Source organism: Scyliorhinus canicula, chromosome 9 (assembly GCF_902713615.1).
Source record: "Scyliorhinus canicula chromosome 9, sScyCan1.1, whole genome shotgun sequence".
Classification (NCBI taxonomy): Eukaryota; Metazoa; Chordata; class Chondrichthyes; order Carcharhiniformes; family Scyliorhinidae; genus Scyliorhinus; species Scyliorhinus canicula.
The window spans coordinates 87,804,316-87,821,470 of record NC_052154.1 but is presented as its reverse complement, the minus strand read 5'-3'; the positions used below and the strand labels follow the sequence as shown (position 1 = coordinate 87,821,470).

Sequence of the window (17,155 nt, the reverse complement as noted above, 5' to 3'; positions counted from 1 at the left end):
GGTGGCCTAAGGCTTGTTCATCGCAAAACGCATGTACTCCAGCCCTCCCGAGCTTGGACAGGAGCAATGCATTTCAGGCTTCCTCTGGTTAGGCAAATCTCTCGGCATTCCTCCAGACACAATAACCAAGCTCCAGGTATGTGAAAACTGGAATTGTCTGAAAATTGGCCATTTTGAAGTAGATAACTCTATTGTTTAAGCCACTGCACACTGGCTGGTTTGTGTTTGCTTGAAAAATGCTTACCCAGAATGGAGCAGGAGCAGCCATGCTTAAAGGCTTGCTTAATTGACATGCTGTCATATATTAGATTATCTTGAGGGCATCTTCAACCACAACCGTCCATAAAGAAAATGATACATCAAATTGAGTAACCGGAAATGTTTGAAACGGGACGCTGGTCAGGCACTATACAGGCTGGACGGCCCACGGTTGCAGGATATTAGATATCGCACCTGTATTTCATAACCCAGTTCTTGTTCTGGGCTGCACTCGGAACATGGTTCAGAACATCTGCGGCTCAGCATTACCTTTTTGAAAGAGGTCTGTTTGAAAAGCTTGATCATTTTCATTAATCTCAATGTCGGATGCTACAATTCTAGCTAGCAGTGTTCCAGAAAGGATGAACTGAGACTGAAACAATGCCTGCAACTCTCAAGTGGCTAAGACAAGAACATAACCTCTTTAGCTGTTAACCTTTTATAACTATACACAGTGAATTTTTCTCATCAAATTGGCTGAACAATAAAAAGGGTCAAGATTAACCCTTTAAATACCAAATCCACACTGAAGATCAGAATTTATTTTACTGCAGATGAAATGATGAGTCAGACCAGTAATGTGATCCAGCGTATAGAAACTCTGACGGGGGCAGCATGGCAGCACAGTGCTTAGCACTGCTGCTTCACAGCAGCATGGACCCGGGTTCCAATCCAGCCGTGGGTGATTGTGTGGATTTTTCACAATCTCCCTGTGTCTGTGTGGGTTTCCTCCGGGTGCTCCGACTTCCTCCCACAGTTCAAAGATGTGCAGGTGGGGTGAGGTTACGGGGTTAGGGCGGGGGAGTGGGTTTAGGTGGGGTGCTTTTTCGGAGTGTCGGTGGAAACTTGATGGGCCAAATAGCCTCCTACTGCACAATAGGGATTCTATGGATTCTAAGGAGGAACCACACCAGAGTTCCCTACATTGCAAGCTGCTGATTGCCTTAAATCAATACATCATCAAGCAGTGTCATGGTGAGCTTTGGCACTTCTTTTCAAGATGGACAAAATAAATAAGCCAGTTACCTCATGCAACTATTGTACACTGTCTAGCACTTTCTTACAGAACATTACTGACTAGGAAGCAACCATTCTTCACCGTCTGCCTCAAGTTTAAAGAGGAAAAGAAAAACTGCCAATGTTAGAAATCAAATATGAAGAGAAAATGCAAAAGAGATGGGTCATCAATTGAACGGAGAGCAGCAAGATCTTTCAAATAGTACCCTTAATCTGGTGAAGGGTACACACCCAAAATGCTACACTAGTCTGTTTTTATCACAGATTACGTCTGCTGTGTATTTCCAACATTTTTCGTCTATGTTGCAGGCAGTGATCCAGCAGTTGTGCTAACTGTGGGTGCAAATCCAGTAATTATTGCTAAATTTCACGAGATAACGAAAGTGGGATTTGAGTTGGCAAGATTTTGATTTGAATCATATAATTTACAGTTCAGGAGGCCACTCGGCCCATCGAGTCCGCACCGGCTCCTGGAAAGAGCACCCTACCCAAGCCCACACCTCCACCCTATCTCCATAACCCAGTAACCCCACCCGATACTAAGCGCAATTTTGGACACTAAGGGCAATTTATCATGGCCAGTCCACCTAACCTGCACATCTTTGGACTGTGGGAGGAAACCGGAGCACCCGGAGGAAACCCACGCAGACACAGGGAGAATGTGCAGACTCCGCACAGACAGTGACCCAGACCGGGAATTGAACCTGGGATGCTGAAGCTGTGAAGTAATTGTGCTAACCACTATGATATTGCTGCCCACTCTCCTTCGATAATACGATTCCCAGGTTCACTCCCAGGAAGCGCGTGAGCCTGATTAGCATAGTTTAAAATAACTCAATCTAATGATAGGGTTTAATGCAGCTACTTCTTCCCTCACCATATCGTCCCACCCAGCCGGCGTGATGTCAAGTCGATGCAAATCACTGCTGATTTTCAAAAGCAAAAATGAGTTGTAATGACCATGCCACAGCGCACAGGTAAGTATAACCCCCAGGTGGTGAATGCAGTGCCCAGGCACCGCCAGGTTGGCACTGCTGGGGCAGGTCTTTTGGGGAGCCCCATTTGAGGAGTTCCCCTTAGATGTGGTGGTGGGGGTGGACGGTGGCACCTGGGAGCGAGGGGAATGCCTCAGGGCAGGGTGATGCCTGTGATGGGAAAGTCCTGACATTTGCTTGGTGGGGCAGGGAATGCCCAAATGCTTGCTTTGGGGGGGGGTATACCCAGATGTTTGTTTGCTGGGGGGTGGAGTGAGGGGGATGGAGGATGCCTTGATGTTTATGGGGCGGTCCTCTGTGTCCGTGAGGAAATGGGTCATCTTTTAGCGCTTTATCTTTAAAGGACACCTCATCATTGTGGAGCCGGCCTTGCCAGCTCTATCAGGCCCAGCGTGCGAGAGTGACGTCAAGACCACATGCCCAGATTCTCTGTGCACAGGGTACCAGAAAATCCTGTCTGAAAACTCAGCTGTGCACTTGGAGAGATACACGCCGGCTTTCAGTCTGAACCTGACACCTTGACCAGATTTTGGGAAGATTCCGCCCGTAACGTTTGATTTGTCTTTCAGACTCCAGCTACTGACTCCCAATGTTCTCCATCTCCCATTACTGTGCAATATGGCTATCAACTAGATTGGTTATTGAAGTGACACAGCCCACCCAACTCCTTCCCAATGTGGTGTTTCTGTTCAGTACGAAAGTTTAGGGGCCGGTGATTTTACAGAACAATCCAATAACTAATTGAAGCCCGGTTTGGGAAGCAGATAAATCTCACTATCTGCCTGAAGTTAAACATTCTCAACTTTGTACTTAGGATAGGAGGAACTCAATACGATTCACTGTTTTCTTACTACAACAGTGTTGTGGAATTAGCAGTGAGTGAATGTGTTTGCGAAAATCTTTAGCTAAACTAAAAAAAAAAGCAAATATAACTTTATAATATTCAGAACTAAAGTCCACATGGAGACCATCTACCAACCAGTGATCATCAGAGATAGAAACAGCTCAGCATTAATGGGAAGGTGATTGGATCCAGATTCTAGGATGAGATAAAATAAGATAGAGTCTTCTCCATCCAAACCTACCCTGTGTAACTGAATGGTAAAATGGCAAACTGGACCACAGACTAAACAGATACAAATGAAGTACAGGTTGGTACCCCCCACAAACAACAGATAAATACATATTCATACAGCTCAATTTCAAGGCCGCAGAGATGAAATCAATCTGTTGACTTACCTGGTTCATGCCGGCATTGGCGAACAGCAGTGTGGGGTCATCGAGAGGGACAGTCGCCGAGGAGTGGACATACTCGTGGTTGTAACGTTTGAAGAAGTTAATGAACTTCAGTCGAATCTGTCCAGCGTTCAGTGTGGAATCCATTTTAGAATCAATCCACGAGGTCTGAAAGGAATGGGAGTAGTCGTTAAACGCATAATTTAAGCTTTTCTCTCTCTCTATCCCTACTTCCAGGTGACTCTTTGTTCTTCCTTCTTGTTCCATTTCTTTTTTGAATTTTTTTTTGAATATCTAATTCATTTTTTCCCAATTAAGGGACAATTTAGCGTGACCATTCTCCCTGTGTTTGCGTGGGTTTCACCCCCACAACCTAAAAGATGTGCAGGGCAGGAGGATTGGTCCCGATGGTGGGGGTATCCAGAACCAGGAGTCACATTCCGAGGATACGGCGTAGGCCATTTCGGACAGAGATGGGGAGATGGTCGGGCTGTGGAATGAGTTACCACAGGACGTAGTCAAGAATCAGTCAGATATAGCACTTAGGGCGAAGAGGATCAAATGATATGGAGGGAAAACGGGATTAGGCTATCGAGTTGGATGATCAGCCATGATCATAGTGAACGGTGCAGCAGGTTCGAAGAGCCGAATGACCTCCTCCTGCTCCTATTTTCTATGTGTCTATGTGGGTTTCCTCTGGGTGCTTCGGTTTCCTCCCACACGTCCTGAAAGACGTGCTTGTTCGGTGAATTGGACAGTCTGAATTCTCTCTCAGTGTACTCGAACAGGCGCCATAGTGTGGTGACTAAAGGATTTTCACGATAACTTCATTGTTGTGTTACGCAAGCCTACATGTGATATTAATAAAGGTTATTAGTATTAACATATGAAGCCATTCGATCATGGAATAAACAACCAGATATTCTGTTTCTAGTGATGTTGAGGAGATAAATGTTGGTCAGGATAGAATTTCACATTCAGGTCGAGGATGAGAAAGTTGGGTCTGAAACTAGAGTCCTAAACAGTGGCTGATATTTAAGGAGACCGCTCTTAAATCGCAACAAAGATATATTTCAATTGGAAAGCAAGACTTTGGGAATGCACCATTCATGGTTAACTAAGGAAGTTCACAATAGTTTCTAATTGAAAGAAAAGATGTTCAACACTGTAAAATGGTGGGCTAGTAAATTGGGAAAATTTTCAAAACTAGCAAAGGATGACTTAAAAAAAGCAATTGGAATTGGAGAGAAAACTAGCAAGAAAGATAAACAGTAGGAGCTTCAATAAGTAAATGAAAAGGAAAACAGTAGGCACAATGAGTGAGCGTTGGTCCTTTAGAGGGCAAGGCTGGGGAATTAATAATGAAAAACAAGGAAATGGCACAGATTTTGAACAAGTATTTTGTATCTGTTCTCACAATAGAGAAGACACTGAAAGTACCCCAAAAACAGTAGAAAAGCAGGGAGCAAAATGGAGAGAGGAACTTCAAACAATTACAATCACTAGAGAAAAACTACTGGGACTCAAGACTGACAAGTCTCCTGGATTTGTATCTGTGAGTTATAAAGGAAGTGATTGCAGAGATAGTGGATGCATTGGTTGTCCAAAATTCCCTGGATTCTGGAAAGGTCCAAGCAGATTGGAAACCTCAAATGGAACATCACTATTCTCAAAAGGAGGGCGATAGAAAGTAGGGAACTGTAGGCTAGTTCGTCCCAACATCCACCACTAGGAAATTGCTAGAATCCATTATTAAGGAGGTAGTCGCAGAACATTTAGAAATCATAATACAATCAGGTAGAGCGGACATGGTTTTATGAAAATAGAAATCATGTTTGATAAAGTTAGAGTTATAACTTGTCACCATCTATGTCAAAGCAGCCAATATGATTGGTACCCATCCACCACCTTCAACATTTACTCCTTTCACCATCGAAGCAGCGCTGTGCAGTTACCATTAAAATTCCTTCAAATCCACGACCTCTACCAGCTAAACGGGCAGCATATGCATGGGGACAGCACCACCCGCACGTTCCCCTCCAAGTCATACACCATCATGACCTGGAACTATAATCACAGTTCCTTCACCGGCACTGGGTCAAACTCCTGGAACTTTATTCCTAACAACACTGTGGGCATTCCTACAACAAATGGACTGCAACGGTTCAAGACGCTGCAGACCACCATGGCTTCAAGGGATGGACAATAAATGATGGAGAAATGATCTTATTGAAAGTTATAAGATACTGAGGGGCTTGATAGGGTAGATAATGGTAATATCACTGGACGAGTAATCCAGAGGTCCACCATGGTAGAACATAAAATCAGTTAATAAATCTGGAATATTCCACAAAAGAATAAAATAAGATTCCAAGAGGGTGCTCCCTTACCATGGAACAATCTAGAACTAGGGGGGCACAGGTTCAAAATAAGGGGCAAGAGATGAAGAGAAATTTCTTCTCTTGAGGGATTGTTACTCTTTGGAATGTTCTTGCACAGGGAGCAGAGGGGGAGGAGGCTGGGTCACTGAATATATCGGAGGCTGAGTTAGACAGATTTTTGAACGGGGGGGGGGGGGGGGGGGGGGGGGGGGGGGCAGCAGTGGTGGTGCTGGTCAGACAGGAAAGTGGAGTTGACACCATAACCAGATCAGCCATGACCTTACTTGTCTTTTATTCTTAAAGTTGCGAATTTTTGTTGCGGGTTCTACATTCTCCCTCCTTTTAGTTCTGACGAAGAGTCGGTGGATTCAAAACTCTTCTATTCCTCTCCTGATAGGTGCTGGCAGACCTGCTGGGTTTTCCCGGCATCCCCGGTTCTTGTTCCAGATGACAGCATCCGCAGCATATTTTGCTTGGGCTGGAGGGTGTGAGTGGCCTGCTCCTAGGTCCTAAAATCTTAGGGGAAGAGGGCGGGTTTGCCCCACTTGTCCTTAGTACTGTACTCAACTGGAATGTCAGCCTCGATTATGACAAATTTCTGAAGTGGGACATGAACCCAATGCAATTTTAGGGAGGGGCAGTGGCGCAGTGGTATTGTCACTGGACTAGTAATCCCAGGGTAATGCTCTGGGAGCCCAGGTTCAAATCCCACCATGGCAGATGGTGAACTTTGAATACAACAAAAAAAATCTGGAATTAGAAGTCTGGTGATGACGATGAAACTATTGTCGATTGTTGTAAATGCACCTGGTTCCCAGATTTTCCTTTCGGTAAGGAAATCTGCCATCCTTACCGTGTCTGGCTGTGGCCAACATGTGACTCCAGCCACACAGTAATGTGATTAACTCTTACATGCCCTCTAAACGGCCTAGCATGCCATTCAGTTCAAGGACAAATAGGGATGGGCAATAAATGCTGGCAACATCCACATACCATGAATGAATTTTTAAAAAAGCAAAGGGCAAGGGTCATGATGCTAACCAGAGGCTCTCTCACACACAAACATATACATATTACACAACAGCAGTGCTTATATCATATAAATTATATAAGAGATTATATACAACAAGCAGTGCTGCCACCTTCAGGGTGGGTACAGACTCAAAGGGCCAAGTGGCCTCCTTCCGCACTGGAGAGATTCTATTTGATGGGCCGCAGCACCGGCTCAGATTGGAGCCACTCAGCCGATTAGGCTGCACTCACAGGCCGCAACCCCCAACCAGAAAGGCCCCGCTATAAGTGTTAGAAACAAAGACACAACCAGAGTTAGAAACCTCCCGGCTCCCACTCCACTCACCAGCTCGGCCCTCCCCGGTTTCCCCTCAGCACCGACTGGCCGCCAGCAACCAGGCACCAGGCACCGCTCCCGCCCACTCGCCACCCCCATTGGCTGAACCGTTGTCATGGGGGCTGGAGTGCAGGCCTGTGATTGGTGTGAAGGTATGTCAGTCTAGATACCGGCCCCGCCCCTCACATCCAGGCTGATGCAACTACCCCGCCCACGTGACAGCGGGCTGGCCCGGGACTACCTGTCAATCAATTAGCGTCCGTGCTGGCAATGTCTGCAGACTGCAAATCACAGCAGCCACTTGCATTAATGTGGGGCCTCCCCAACTTAAAACTTCGCAGACATTGATATACAATGAAACTGAACAGGCACATTAAAACTCCTAACTGCCTAACTCACCTCCTGACTCCCCAAAGTCTGTTCACAACCTACAAGGTACAAGTCAGGAGAGTGATGGAATACTCTCCCTGTGGGTAGTAGGGTAGCATTGTCCAGGGTCCCAGGTTTAATACCCAGCTTGCGTCTCCATCTGCACATTCGCCCCATATCTGTGTGGGTTTCCTCCGGGTGCTTCGGTTTCCTCCCACCAGGGCCGGCTCAAGGTACTGGCAACTCGGGCAGTCGCCCGGGGCGCCATGTGCTAGGGGCGCCGCGTAAAAGACTCGGGTACTGCGGATGCGCAGTTGGGCCAGTGCCAACCAGCGCATGCGCGGTGACCGCCCTCCCTCAGGCCGCCCCGCACAAACATTGCGGATGGATCCAGGCTCACCGGTGGTCACTCCGGCCCCCCCCTCGGGCCCCGTCCGCCGCCCCCCCCCCCCCCCCCGGCCCCGACCCCCCCCCCCCCCGGGCCCCGCCCCCCCCCCCCCCCCCCACCCAACCCCCCCCCCCCCCCCCCCCCCAAGGGCGCCGAAGTTCAGCTAACCCGGGGCGGCAGCAACCCTAGGGCAGGCGCTGCCTCCCACAGTCCAAAGATGTGCAGGTTAGGTGGATTGGCCTTTTTAAATTGCCCTCAGTGTCCAGAAAGGTTAGGTGGGGCTACTGGGTTATGGGGATAGGGTGGAGGTGTGGCCTTGAAGAGGGTGCTCTTTCCAGGGTCCGATGCCGACTCGATGGGCCAAATGGCCTCCTTCTGCACTGTAAATTCTATGATTCTATTTGCCTGACATCCAGGTCTGGCAGCATCTGTGGAGAAAGAAACAGTGTTAACGTTTCAACCTGACGACTTTCCACGAGAAGTGGAAAAAGTTAGTGTGGTGGTATGAATGGGAGCACTGCCATTGGTGCAGAGCATTGGTTTCCCATTGGCTCTGGCTGGTCATGTGCCTCTCGTCTGATTGGCTGGGACTAGTCATGTGACTGCTCACCAATTGATCGAGAGGCAAGTAGACCCCGCCTCTGAGGCGGGGTATAAGTACCCAGAGTTCCGGGCGGTCGGCTTTTCTCTGTAGTCGACCACCGGGCTAACAACTAGCTGATTAAAGCCTAAGTTTGGATCTTCATCGTGGCTCGTGTCCAATTGATGGTACATCAGTTAGAAAAATAATAATCTTCAAGGAACTGAAAGGGGGGAAGAGCATGGAAAAAGAACTAAAGATAAGGTTTGTTAAAGAGTGTAAGGCAGGGCATATTACAAGGATTCAGAACATAAGAAATAGAGCAGGAGTAGGCCGTTCAGCCCCTCCAGCCTGCTCTGCCATTCAATATGATCATGGCTGATCTGATTGTAGTTTTAACACCACTTTCCTTCCTGCCCCTCCATAACCTTTGACTCCCTTGGAGATCAAAAATCTCAGCCTTGAATAAATTCAGTGACCCAGCCTCCACTGTTCTATGCAGAACAGAATTTCAAACACCAACGACATTCTGGCAAATTCCTCATCAGCTCCATCTACAATGAAAAAACCCTGGGCGTGATTCTCCGAGCCCCGCAGCGGGCCGGAGAATCGGCGCAACCGACCGCCGCCGCCGTGCGATTCTCCGAGGTGCGGAGAATCGGCACCATTTGCACTGGCGCGTTTGGCGCGGCGCTGGTCGCGGGCCGCTGTCCTTGGCCAGGCCGCCAATTCTCCAGCCCGGATGGGCCAAGCAGCCGCGCGGAAATGGCAGAGTCCCTCCGGCGCTGTTCACCCCTGGTCGCTGCCGGCGGGATCTCCGCGCGAAGGGGCGGGGAAATGTGCTCCTTCATCGGGAGGGGGCCTCCGATGGGGTCTGGCCTGCAATCGGGTCTCACCGATTGGCGGGCTGACCCCCCCCCCCCGCCCCCGGGCCTACTTTGTTCCGCTTCCGGCCCCAGAACCCCCGCGCCATGTTGCGTCAGGGCTAGAACGTTGAAGAAGTCCCCCACGCATGTACGGGTTGGCGCGGTGCCCATTTGGCGCCGGGAAGGGAGGCTGGAGCGGCGTGAACTGCTCCAGCACCGTGCTGGTCTGCTGTGGGAGCCAGAATCGGTTGTCCCCGTGCAGAGGATGGCGATCACGACAGCGCAAACACTTCGTCTCCATTTTGAAGAATCGCGCCCCCTTATTTTGAAATTGTGCCCCCGAGTTCTAGATTCCTCCATGAGAGGAAACATCTTCTTAGCATCCACCCTGTCTAGTTCCCTCAGAATCATATATATTTCAATAAGATCACCTCTCATCCTTCCAAACTCCAATGAGTATGGACCCAAACTGCTCAAAGACAAAGCAGACAAAGCCCTTATCCCAGGAATCAGCTGTGTGAACCGTCTCTGAACAGTTTCAAACAGAGATATATCTCTCTTCATCCCTCAGGGGTTGAGCTCAATTGGTTGGCCAGCTGGTCCATGATACAGAGCAAAACCAATAGCATGGGTTCAATTCCCATACCAGCTGAGGTTATTCATTTAAAAAAAATAAATTTAGAGTACCCAATTCATTTTTTAAAATTAAGGGGCAATTTAGCATGGCCAATCCACCTAGCCTGCACATCTTTGGGTTGTGGGGGCGAAATCCACGCAAACACAGGGAGAACGTGCAAACTCCACACGGACAGTGACCCAGAGCTGGGATCGAACCTGGGACCTCGGCACCGTGAGACTGCAGTGCTACCCACTGCGCCACCGAGCTGCCCAGCTGAGGTTATTCATTTTTAAAAAAAAATAATTTTTATTGAAAACTTTTGAATTTATACAACAACGAACCATAATAAAATACCAAAAATAACAATAATATTAGCAATCATAAACGTTCGCCCCCACCTCCATGAACAACACAGCATTTTAACAACAACGCAAATTAACACAATATTAAGTTACATAATAGAAACTACAATAAGGAACACCCCCCCCCCCCCCCCCCCCCCCCCTCCCCGGGTTGCTGCTGCTATTGACCACGGTACCTATCTTTGAGCCAGGAAGTCCAGAAAAGGCTGCCACCGTTTATAGAACCCTTGTATTGATCCTCTCAGGGCAAATTTGACCCTTTCCAATTTAATAAATCCCGCCATGTCACTAATCCAGGTCTCCACACTTGGGGGCCTCGCATCCTTCCACTGCAGCAAGATCCTTCGTCGGGCTACTAGGGACGCAAAGGCCAGGACACCGGCCTCTTTCGCCTCCTGTACTCCCGGCTCTACCGCAACTCCAAAAATCGCGAGTCCCAACCCTGGTTTGACCCTAGATCCAACCACCCTTGACACCGTCCCCGCCACCCCCTTCCAGAATTCTTCCAGTGCTGGGCATGCCCAGAACATATGGGCGTGGTTCGCTGGACTCCCCGAACATCTGGTGCACCTGTCCTCACCCCCAAAGAACCTACTCACCCTAGTCCTGGACATGTGGGCCCGGTGCAGCACCTTAAATTGGATGAGACTACGCCTCGCACATGAGGAGGAAAGGTTGACTCTCTCCAAGGCATCCAGCTGAGGTTATTCATGAAGGTCTGCCTTCTCAACCTTGTTCCTCCCCTGGGGTGTGGTGATCCTCAGGTTAAAACACCACCAATCAGCTCTCCCCCTCAAAGGGGACTATGGTGACTTTACTTTTACTTATCTCTCCTTAGGTAAAGTGACCAAACTATACCCAGTACTCCAGGTGCAGTCTCACCAATACCCTGTACAGTTGTAAGAAGACTTTCCCTGTTTTATACTCCACCTCTTGCAATAAAGGCCAACATTCCACTCGCCTTCCTAATTATTTGTTGCATGTTGGTTTTGTTATGATCCCAGTTGATATTGTTGGAGGGCATTTTGTGATACAGGACTATGATATAAATTATAGGTGGCCCTGTAACTAAATTTGTGCTCCTATATTACTTTTGAATAGTTCTGATGAGACAAAAGGTACTCATTGGCTTAGATGCCTGTTGAGAAGAGGCAATTTGTAGAAATAGATGTGTCTACACAATGCTTGTTAATATCAGAAATACACAAAATGGCTGTTAACTATTTTAGCAATACTAAAGACACAAAATGGCTGAACTAGCCACTTTCCTTTAAAAATAAGTTACAAACTATGTAAACTACCTCATGAGAACCTAGGGAGTATTTCAACAGCTGCATAACAGCTTCCCATAACAAGAAATGCTATGGGTCCTTGATAAGATCAAGGACCCCAGTTACAGACAGGACATCATTATGTTAGTTTTGAATGACTTCTGTATTAAGTTAGGGGCGGGAAAGACAACACCCACTTTAACCATATATGTGATAACTGGGATGCTAGGAAAATTGATTGACTGAATGTAATGATGTGTGACGCGAATATAGTTGATTGATTGTATGTAAATGAGAAAACAACTAATTCCGCTCCTTGAATCTGTATATTAACCCGTGTGAGCCTTAGCTCAAGTGAGAAAAGGAGCTGTCAAAGGCTGCGGAGTCTCAGGCCTTTCCTCCCAGAATTCTGATATAATAAACTGCTTTTTTACTTATACTCAGGCCTTTGTGTGAATATTTTCACCTCTAACAATGTTATAACTGTATGGGAAGATCACAGAACGGAACCCTGGTTCAAAGTACATTGGTGGGATTCTCCGGTTAGTTTTGAATGCGTTTTCCTGCGTGGTGCGCCCCCCTGGCAGACGGATTCTCCGTTCCTGCAGCCGGTCAATGGGGTTTCCCATTGTGGCCACCCCACGCCATTGGGAAACCCGTGGGTGTGGGTGTGCTGCTGGCGAACTGGAGGATCCCACTGATGGAGAATCCCGCTGAGTAACTTTTACTTTTTACAGAAAACGTGGAGGAACAGAGTCACAGGACCTCCAATTAGTTTTTACAAGAGAAAAAAAACATTTGTTAGACATGAAAAGTTTGATTATGATACAATACTCCTCACTCCCCCCTCAGCTTCACCAGTATACAGAGATGTTAAGGTTAATATGGGTTTTAAAGTATATCTTAAGCTACATTTGTCTCAGTAACACAAAGTTCCTTTAAACACAGTCTGGCTATGGTCAGATGCACTCCACTCTGAACCTGAGTGAATTCTATGGATCTCTCCTCAGACTCTCGCCAAGTGATTCGAATGAGCCACATTGTCTCACTGAACTCTGGCTTTCACACGAATGATTTCAAATTCTCCTTTCAAAAATTTGCACTTTCAAATCTTCTTTTAAACACTGATTTCCCTTAGCTACTTCCATCAGGGTTTTTCTTTCAGGTTTTAGACCCACCCCCTTCAGGATTTATTTTGCCTTAAAGACTTGTAGAAAAACTCTGAGATCCAGCTGATGTGTCGGGTACTCTGGATCTGTGAAGACTGTGTTTACCTGAGCAATAACATAGACAGGCTACCAACACTTGTAGAAGTACAACTCTATTTTGTTTAACTACGAGCTGTTAAACATACTTGCACTGTGGGTCGACACTATGTTAGGTTGACTGAAGACCTATGCCTAACCTGACCAGCCTATACTGCTAGCACATGGTGAAGATCTGTGCTACAAGCTGCGAGCTCTGTCCTTCTCAGAGGCTGCATCCCGAATGTGCGGGAAAACTAGTGCCCTCTGGCTTTATAGTGAGCGTGCCCTAACTGGTGATTGGCTGCTGTGTTGTGTGTGTTGATTGATCTTGCAGTGTGTCAGTCAGTGTGTGTCTATGCACCATCATATACTTATGTGTATATTATGACATCCCCCCTTTAAAAAAAAAATGTGTGTGTACGTGGCAATAAATAATGTAGTATGTGAATGTTCCTGACTATGTGGGGCATATGTGAGCATATTTACAGGACTATATACATAAACTCCAATATATTTACATAAGAAGGTGTCTAGAGCAGATAGACTGTATGTAACATGAAGCATAACTAGAATAACAATATGTACAAACCAGTGAGTTAATAAACAGGGTAACGAAACAATTAGTTCATGAGTTCAAAGAGTCCATGAATTTAGGCATTTCATAAATTCAGTCTCTGTGGTGGGCGACGAATTCTGGTTGACCGCCTCAAGGGTGGGTCAGGGGCCTCCTGCTCTTGAATGGGTGGGACTGTGTCAGTCTCAGAGGGTGGCAGAACGAAAGGGAGATCTGCAAACTCTGTGACGGGCTCGTCCTGAGGGCGAGGCAGGACATGACGATCTGGCGGTGAGCGTGGAAGGAGTCGAGTACCACAGCGGCAGCGGACCAGCCACCTTCAGGAAGTTGAACACGAACCTTGTCATCAGGAGCAAGAGCAGGGAGATCCGTGGTGCGGGCGGCATACGCTGATTTGTGTTGGGCCCGAGACAACTGCATTCGACGCAGGACCGGAAGGTTGTCCATGTCCGGGACATGAATGGCCGGCACCGTCGTCCGCAACGTGTGGTTCATCAACAATTGAGCCAGTGACAGGCCAGGGGACAATGGAGCTGATCTGTAAGCAAGTAGTGCGAAGTAAAAGTCGGATCCCGCATCGGCCGCCTTGCACAGGAGTTGTTTGACAATGTGCACCCCCTTCTCAGCTTTGTCATTGGACTGGAGGTAGTGGGGACTGGAGGTGACGTGTGTGAAATTATATCGCCTGGCAAAATTGAACCACTCCTGAATGGCAAATGTCGGACATGACCATGAGAGGGATGCCATGGCGAGCGAAGGTTTCCTTGCACGCACGGACGACTGCTGTCGATGTGAGGTCGTGTAGCCTAGCTACCTCCGGGTAGTTAGAGAAGTAGTCCACTGTGAGGACGTAGTCCCGGCCTAGTGCATGGAACAGGTCAATGCCCACCTTGGTCCAGGGGGATGACACCAGCTCATGGGGTTGCAAGGTCTCCTTTGGCTGAGCAGGCTGGAATCGCTGGCATTTCGGGCAGTTGAGAACGGCATTGGAGATGTCCTGTTTGATGCCAGGCCAGTACACTGCCTCACGGGCCCACCGGCAGCACTTCTCCACCCTCAGGTGACCCTCATGGAACTGCTCAAGGATGAGGTCCCGCATGCTGTGCGGAATGACGATCCTGTCCAACTTTAGTAGAATTCCATCTACCACCGGCAGGTCATCTTTGATGTTGTAGAATTGAGGGCATTGGCCCTTGAGCCATCCATCTGTCAGATGGTGCATGACAAGTTGGAGCAGAGGACCGTTGGCTGACTCACGATGAATCTGGATGTGTCGTTCATCCGTGGCGGGCAGATTAGATGCGGCGAACGCCACCTGAGCATCAATTTGGCACACGAAGCCCGACGGGTCGCAGGGTGTGGTAACAGATCAGGAGAGTGCATCGGCGACAATGAGCTCCTTACCCGGTGTGTAGACGAGTTCAAAGTCGTACCGCCTGAGTTTAAGGAGAATGCGTTGCAGGCGCGGCATCATGTCATTAAGGTCTTTTTGAATAATGTTGACCAGTGGCCTGTGGTCTGTCTTGACTGTGAACTTTGGGAGTCCATAGACATAGTCATGGAATTTGACGACTCCAGTCAGAAGGCCCAGGCACTCTTTTTCAATTTGCGCATAGCGTTGTTTGGTGGGCGTCATTGCACGCGACGTGAATGCGACAGGAGCCCATGAGGTGGCGTCGTCACGTTGAAGGAGCACTGCTCCAATGCCGGACTGACTGGCATCCGTGGAGATCTTTGTCTCTTTGGCCGAATGAAAAATGCCAACACCGGGGCCTTGGTCAGCTTCGCCCTGAGTTCTCGCCATTCCTGTTGGTGGGAGGGGAGCCATTGGAACTCAGTTGTCTTCTTAACCAGATTCCGGAGAGCCGTGGTGTGGGAGGTGAGGTTAGGGATGAACTTCCCCAGGAAGTTGACCATGCCCAGGAAGCGGAGGACCACCTTCTTGTCCTCCGGTGTCTTCATGGCATTAATGGCAGATACCTTGTCCGCATCCGGCTGCACGCCAAACTGTGAAAAAACGAAAAATGAAAATCGCTTATTGTCACGAGTAGGCTTCAATGAAGTTACTGTGAAAAGCCCCTAGTCGCCACATTCCGGCACCTGTCCGGGGAGGCTGGTACGGGAATCGAACCGTGCTGCTGGCCTGCTTGGTCTGCTTTAAAAGCTAGCGATTTAGCCCAGTGAGCTAAACCAGCCCGAGGAATTTAATTTCTGTTTGACCAAAGGAGCATTTGGCTCTGTTGAGGCGGAGGCCATGTTCATGGATTCTTCAGAAGACGCGTTTGAGGCGATCTATGTGCTCCTGTGGGGTGGTAGACCAGACGATGATGTCGTCTACATATATGCGAACCCCTTCGATGCCCTCCATCATATGCTCCATTATTCTGTGGAACACCTCCGATGCTGAGATGATGCGAAACGGCATCTGGTTGTAACAATACCGGCCAAATGGGGTGTTAAAGGTGCAGAGCTTCCGACTGGATGCGTCAAGTTGGATCTGCCAGAACCCCTTGGATGCGTCTAGCTTGGTGAAAAATTTGGTGCGAGGCATCTCGCAGGTGGGCTCTTCGCGCTTTGGTATGGGGTAGTGTTCCCTCATAATATTGCGATTGAGGTCCTTGGGATCAATGCATATTCGTAGTTCGCCGGATGGTTGCTTAACACACACCATGGAGCTGACCCAGTCAGTTGGTTCTGTTACTTTAGATATGATGCCCTGATCCTGGAGGTCCTGCAGCTGCTGCTTGAGGCGGTCCTTGAGGGGTGTTGGTACCCGGCAAAGTGGGTGAACCACAGGTGTGGCATTTGATTTCAAAAGAATTTTGTATGTGTATGGGAGTGTGCCCATGCCCTCGAATACACCGTGGTATCGGGTGATGATGTTCTTCAGTTGTGTTTGAAAGTCGGCGTCCAGAGATGCTGAAGCCTCAGCGGGTGACATGGACTTTGGACAAAGTTTAGGAGTTTGCACGGCTGAGCACCGAGTAGGGAAGCTTTCGTGGATCCCACTATCTCAAAGGGCAGAGTGGCGTTTAAGAATCGGTGCGACACCACAAGCTGGCATGAGCCAAAGGCAACAATGGCATTGCCATTGTAGTCAAGAAGCTGGCAGGCAGATGGCAGGATGGTCGGCTTAACGTGGAGCCTGTCAAGGTCAGACCGCGCAATGAGGTTGGCTGAAGCGCACCGCGGTGTCCAGCCAGAATCGGATGCGAGATCGGTTGACAGTGAGGGTGGCACACCACTCGTCGTCCAGATCAATGCTGAGTACTGGGAGAGACTTGGCTTTTGTTTTGTGAAGCACCTTGTGTTTGGTGATGATGCCCAACCGGAATGGTGCTTTGGGATCCTCGGTGTCAAGGTCCGGAATCATGTCGGTGCGCCATCGCGCATGCGCGGTGCGGTCATACGTAGTGCGCGCCTGCGCAGTGCGGCCTTCGGCCTCACTGTCCCCTCGGTCGGTGCGCGCAAGTGCGGGAGCCCATGAAAAGCGCGCAAAATGGCCACCCTCATCCAGGCTCAGACCCCGGAGCTGTTTAATGGCTTGCACCCGCTCTGCCTCGTGAGGGCCTTGCTGCGTCGTTTCAGCCGCTTGAATGTGCGAGTATCGGTTAGTGCCGTGTTCATGCAGAACGCAGGTCTCG

General features: G+C 48.6%; 1 protein-coding gene across 2 annotated transcripts in view; it reads right to left on the bottom strand.

The window, feature by feature from the left end:
- aars1 (alanyl-tRNA synthetase 1) overlaps window positions 1–7,315 on the bottom strand; it is a 56,602-nt gene extending 49,287 nt beyond the window's left edge. For both annotated transcript variants that reach the window (XM_038807117.1, XM_038807118.1), the window contains exons 1-2: window positions 7,245–7,315; window positions 3,510–3,674 (exon numbers count right to left, since the gene is read on the bottom strand). In XM_038807117.1, the coding sequence (XP_038663045.1) occupies window positions 3,510–3,653 (144 nt within the window). In that variant the 5' untranslated portion in view covers window positions 3,654–3,674; window positions 7,245–7,315. The remainder of the gene's footprint in view (window positions 1–3,509; window positions 3,675–7,244) is intronic.
- Between the last annotated feature and the right edge of the window lie 9,840 nt (window positions 7,316–17,155).